The sequence below is a fragment of the Papaver somniferum genome, chromosome 2 (genome assembly GCF_003573695.1).
Source record: "Papaver somniferum cultivar HN1 chromosome 2, ASM357369v1, whole genome shotgun sequence".
NCBI classification, from domain to species: domain Eukaryota; kingdom Viridiplantae; phylum Streptophyta; class Magnoliopsida; order Ranunculales; family Papaveraceae; genus Papaver; species Papaver somniferum.
Genome location: NC_039359.1, coordinates 204,447,019 through 204,452,549, shown reverse-complemented (window position 1 = coordinate 204,452,549; position 5,531 = coordinate 204,447,019). Strand labels below are relative to the sequence as shown.

The window sequence follows — 5,531 nt, the reverse complement described above, 5'->3', positions numbered from 1 at the left end:
AATTATGGAGTAATCCAATTCTTAGAATTGGATTCCAAGGAATTTGATTCCAATCCAAAAAATATATGTTCCGTTGAGATAATTAAATTATCTTTGTTTTTACTCCGGAATCCAATTCCATTGCATCATTGGACCAATGTAATGGAAATCTATCATTTTGGAGGGAATTGGATTCCTAGGAATTAAAAATCCCAATTACATAGAATTCATTTACCCCGTTCGGTTCAAGGAATTGGATGCGTTCCCTAGGAGTTGGATTCCAAGGAATACAATTCCTTGAAACGAACGGGGTGTAAGTATGAGCATGCAAGTCATGGTTCAACATGCAATTATTAATTTTCATCATCGCTGCATTGGGAAAAAAATAAATAAGGATGGTCTGAATGTATACACAAATGATAAGGAAAACTATCAATTTTTATTATCATCTTATTAGGAAGATAACGAAAAGGTATAACAAAACGGTATGGTCAACTATCAATTTTCATCTACATTTTGTTAAGAAAAAAATTTGACATGGTTAGAAGGTATAACAAATTTTTACGAAAACTAAAGATTTTCCTTTATCATTTTATTAGGATGGAAATTGTAACTGTGCAATACACGGTTTTTAAACTCGTACGAGTCTCGAGTTGACTCGTCCGATTCACGTCATCTCATCTCAAATCGAGTTGAATCGTGTCTCTGACTCGAAATTTATTATCATTTCATTAGGAAAATAACTAAAAGGTATAACAAAACGGTATGGTCAACTATCAATTTTCATCTACATTTTGTTAAGAAAAAAATTTGACATGGTTAGAAGGTATAACAAATTTTTACGAAAACTAAAGATATTGAAAATTTAAAAATTAATGTTAGTAAAAACTTAAAGTTTGGAGAGATTCGAACTTGAACACTCGAGCTTGTACGTGCACAACCTTCACCACTGAACCATCTTTGTTGTTGGTGATTATTATGAATGTATTTTCAATTTATAAGATAAATGGTCAAAGTTTTACCAACCATTCCATTTAGTTCATTAATATTTATAAACATACATATTAAAATATAGCGATTCAGTAACCAACCATGAATTCACGATTCAATATACGATTCGATTTATCAAAATGAAAAAACAATTCACGACTCGATTTACTATTTAAAAACCTTGGTGTAATGTTTAGAAAAGCCACATATGTTCGATGCACGACACGGGCATAATCTGATTACATATACAATAATTCTTATTATCACATCCACCATCTAGCAACATGTACCTAGTCAGAGAGTTGAGATTATCTTAGCACTCACTTTTTTTTTAATAGCTTGGTACAATAGTCTCTATACTACTCCTAAATCTCATTCATTTAGGATTTTAAGCAATTATAAGGATTCGAACCCTGGCCTCCTTAGTGGGAGGGAGCATGAGAACCATCAGACCACTTGATAGTTCTCATATCTTATCACTCACTTCACTTAGAAATTTTCTTCGATGGAGGAATTAAAGAATTGCAACTACTTTTATAACATCGACTAAAAAACAAATAACATTACACATCAAAGTTTATCGGGAGAATAGAATAACAGGATTTTCCTCGAGAGACCACTCATTCTGTCTAGGATTCCTCAAGAACAACAAGATACTAATAAAGATTTACAATTTTCCATCCGAAACACAATCCCATTTGAACTCATTAGCCAAACTCGCAATACCAATAGATATATACCATGTTTAGCTATATCCATGCCAGCACAAATTCTCATACAAGCAACAAATGCTAAATATGATCGTTCCATTGTTTTTATATCACCCAAACTTGCATCATTATTAACATCTTTCAAGAATCTCTTTGGGATGAACTTATAGGGTTCCGGAAAAACTTCAGAGTTGTGTTGAATAATGTAAATATAATTCCAGAGTTATATATACTATTAAATTTGGGGGAAACAACTCGTATGCATAGTAAGCCTGATTGTAAAACCATCGAGAGTTATGATGATAGTTTTCACGATCATGGTTTGTATGGGCATTATCTGTAGATAACGCTATTATTAGAATCTGACAGTGACGAATTCAGAACAAAAATTTAATGGGGGCACAAGCTAGTGTGGAGAATTATAACTAAAAGTGTTACTAATAAAGTGCAGTATGCCGATGAAGAACTAAAATTAAACCATAAAGGTCAAAGTTTGATCAAACTAATTAAGTACTTAGAATTAAACCCATACATGGAAATGGAGTCGATGTACATGCAAACTGCTTAAGATGACAATCAAGCTATACAGACTTATTTTTATTTGGACTATGGAAAAATTGGATGGGATGGTGATTTTTTTAAACCTAATGTTGTGTGTGTTACTTTGTTTAATCATCATGCCATGTCGTCTCCTTTCTTTTTCTTTCACTCTTAAAGATTAATTTCCGTCTTCCATCTTCTTAATCAAAAATTAATGGCCGCTGGATGTTCTTTTTAACTTTTTACTATTTTTTCTCTTTACAACATTAAGAAATATGACATGAAATGTGAATCCACATCGCAAAAAAACTTCCCTGCAACATTTTTGATTGATTGAACTTGAGATTTTAGGATCCATAATTCTTCGTTTGTTATGTCTAATTTTTCTATGAACTCATGCGACGAATTGAATACTTGTGTTAGGAAATTTTTATATGAACTTCACATAGTTCGTCCTTGCATCCTCCCCAATGTTCTGAAAACCAGCCCGGACGTCGACTCGGAAAAGTTACCGGATCAGGGTCAAAAGGTTCAACTAGTGATTCAACCCGGGTTCACTGGGTCACATATATTATAAGCTTAAGAAGTTAAGAACCGGCTGTAAGCCTGTAACATGACTAACATCTCTACAGTGTACACCAATTCCATAACAGTTGTTGCATATTGATAAATTTGAAATATAAAAATAGCAATCCAGAATTCAAATAGCAATCCAAAATATAAAATTCAAACAATAACTAAACTAGAAACTAGCTGACCAAGGTAGCGCCACAACCCTTGAGATCAATTCTAAGTTCTATTATCGAGTTTTAACTTCTAAAAACGAGCAAAATCAACGAGGGAAATCGTTCAAATTGAAATGGCTATCTGAAGAACCAACATTTTGATAACCAACATCATTCAGGTTGTGGCGTTCAAACATCCTATCATTTTCCATCTCCATATCATCATTGTTATCAAGCTCATTCCACTCGCCAGCAGCATTTCCACTAACCTCATCTGTCAAACAACACAACTATTTAGCAAAATGAACCAAAGTTAAGCACAATAGTCAAATAATACTAAATCAATCAAGTACCTGCTCTTGCTTGTGGTAAATCATGGTGTCTCCGAGTTTCATTTCAAATATTGGAATTGTTACATCAGTAGCTATAGCTTCAAGCTCATCAACATTAATCTGGTCAGGATCATCGTCTACTACCAAATCCTCCGTCAAATCGATTGCATCAAAATCTATAGGATCATAAAATGTTTTTTTGGTCCTATTCCTGAAATTAAAAGTATATTTAGCTTAATGTGAAGTATGTAAAGTACCTAAGATGACAATTACAATAGTACAATAATGTAAAGTATGTGAAGTACCTAACTCTTTTACAAGGTGTGATTTCCCCTGGTCGTCGTCAGCCTCAACCTCTCTTTGTCGCTTCTTTGTAGATGTCTCTTTCAGTGACTCTAGCATTTGATATCGAACATCTGGACTAACTCTTTTACAAGGTGCGATTTCCCCTCTTTGTCCAGCAAGATGCTTCTTCATCCTATTGATTCCTCCATCCATAATCTTTTTAAAACAAACCAAACATGTTATGGATCTTTTCTTAGTCAGCGGATCTTTCTCTTCCCTTGCATACTTCCAAGCAATGTATGTTTTCCCTCTACATGAAGTTTCAGGCTCTCTTGGTGAATCATGTGATGGTTGTGAATCAGATGATGCAGCCATTTAAGTATTGATTACTTACTGCAATACAAATCAATTACATGTGTAAGTTTAGGTACCAGTATGTAACTTAATCATGAATCAACAAAAAAAAAAAAATCACTCTTATTGCCAAAACATGTGGTAGATAATTGGAGTGTCTCCCTTAGTAATTTTCAATCAACCAAGTACTCAAGAAGCAATGAGAGTTATTACAACGACTGCAACGGCATCAGCTCATGGAGAAAAAAAAAAGCACCAACAGAGATTATCTATAATATAAAATTAAACAAGACAACACCAACAGAGATAATCTAAAATTAAACAAGACACCAACAGTATCCCTATTGATTATTAATAGTAATCAATATAATAACTAGTACCTATAGATTGGTATCCTCAATTTCTACTACTCAGTACTCATAGATGGATCAGTGATACTCATAGATGGATCAGTGATACAAAGCAAATATGTTAAATGAAAACAAATAGAATACAAAAGGGAAATTAAAGTTGATATCAATTCACATACCTTAGAGTTAGAAATCGATTGAGAAAGTAGCAGATCTAGAAGGAGGTGATTACTGATTACCAGATGAATAAATACCAAATTCCTTTGAATTGAAAAGAAAAAGGAATTATTTATTATTCTTTGGGTAAAATTCCTAAATTTCTTCTCTAATTTCTCCATTTTCGTTAAGAATTAGGTAAGAAAATCTTCCAGTTACCCCTTTTCTTTCGCCTAGAATAGGGAAGATTGAGAAGAATCGAGGGAAAGAATTGAAAAGTCAATAGACTTCTGTTAGGTTTCTTTTAAGCCTAAGGATCATCGACCCATCGAATCGTTTAGGATACGGTGAATCACGGGTCGAAACGTCCAAGTCACCCGGTTCTCACAATACAAGCCGTTTTTTTGGAGAATTTGCTGGGTCATGGGTGGAACGGCCCGCAAAGGTGACCGAGTCACGGTTTTAGTGGGCTGACCGGACGGGCCGGGCCGGTTTTTAGAACATTGATCCTCCCTTTTTACTAGCTATAAGCCTCTAACTTAATAACTATACAATTAGTCTTTAGCTTTTTTCTCCCCCGGAATCTGGAGTTATTTTGTTGTCGTCTTCTCCATTTAGTTTGATGAGGTATGAGCGACATATTTTTTGTTATTCTAGTTTCACTTTTGTGGATCATCCAGTGGTGGTCTTACAAATATTTTTGATATGGTACACAATATTTGAGGAGGTGTGTTAGAGTAACTTTTCTTACATGAATGTGATATTTGCTTTGTTATGATGAGTGATGGGTGTAAAAGGTGTTTATCTCTTTTCTTCTATTGTTATATTTTAATATGTTATCTTTAGAAATATAATACATGTTAATGATTACTTGAGATTTATTTGTTTCCACCTAGGCATCCCTTTTTGGAATGATGCGCTCACTCGCTTCCACTTCAATTTCAGTTATCAGAAGAAATTGTGCACTTTAAGATATCCATTTTAGTAGCTTAAAGCTTTAATCGAACTTAGAGAAGGTGCACATCTTTTATTTATGTATTCTTTCTTTTTCTGTAAAACAACACATTATTAAACACATATTACTCGAGGACTTTCATTTATATTATATAA

The 5,531-nt window shown here is 33.6% G+C and overlaps 1 protein-coding gene across 3 annotated transcripts; it reads right to left on the bottom strand.

The window, feature by feature from the left end:
- Nucleotides 1-2,865: 2,865 nt before the first annotated feature.
- Nucleotides 2,866-4,678, bottom strand: LOC113354412. 3 transcript variants are annotated; one of them, XR_003361866.1, is made up of 4 exons: nt 4,445-4,678; nt 3,582-3,954; nt 3,298-3,487; nt 2,866-3,218 (listed from the first exon to the last, which is right to left on the bottom strand). XR_003361866.1 is itself a non-coding variant. In XM_026597749.1 (4 exons), exons 2-4 carry the CDS (start codon nt 3,934-3,936, stop codon nt 3,120-3,122), a joined length of 609 nt encoding a protein of 202 aa, XP_026453534.1. In that variant the 5' UTR covers nt 3,937-3,954; nt 4,445-4,678; the 3' UTR covers nt 2,866-3,119. The 3 variants fall into 3 exon arrangements, 2 of the variants coding, with proteins under 2 accessions (XP_026453534.1, XP_026453533.1); XM_026597749.1 differs by having other exon boundaries at nt 3,298-3,452; XM_026597748.1 differs by having other exon boundaries at nt 3,587-3,954.
- Nucleotides 4,679-5,531: the final 853 nt, after the last annotated feature.

Bases quoted from the DNA above. Each gene is read 5' to 3' on its own strand.
- LOC113354412 (XM_026597748.1), bottom strand. From the start codon at position 3,936: ATGGCTGCATCATCTGATTCACAACCATCACATGATTCACCAAGAGAG. The intron at 3,488-3,586 runs GTTAGGTACTTC...TTTTAATTTCAG, and splicing joins AAATCACACCTTGTAAAAGA to GAATAGGACCAAAAAAACAT. The intron at 3,219-3,297 runs GTACTTGATTGA...GTTGTTTGACAG, and splicing joins TTTACCACAAGCAAGAGCAG to ATGAGGTTAGTGGAAATGCT.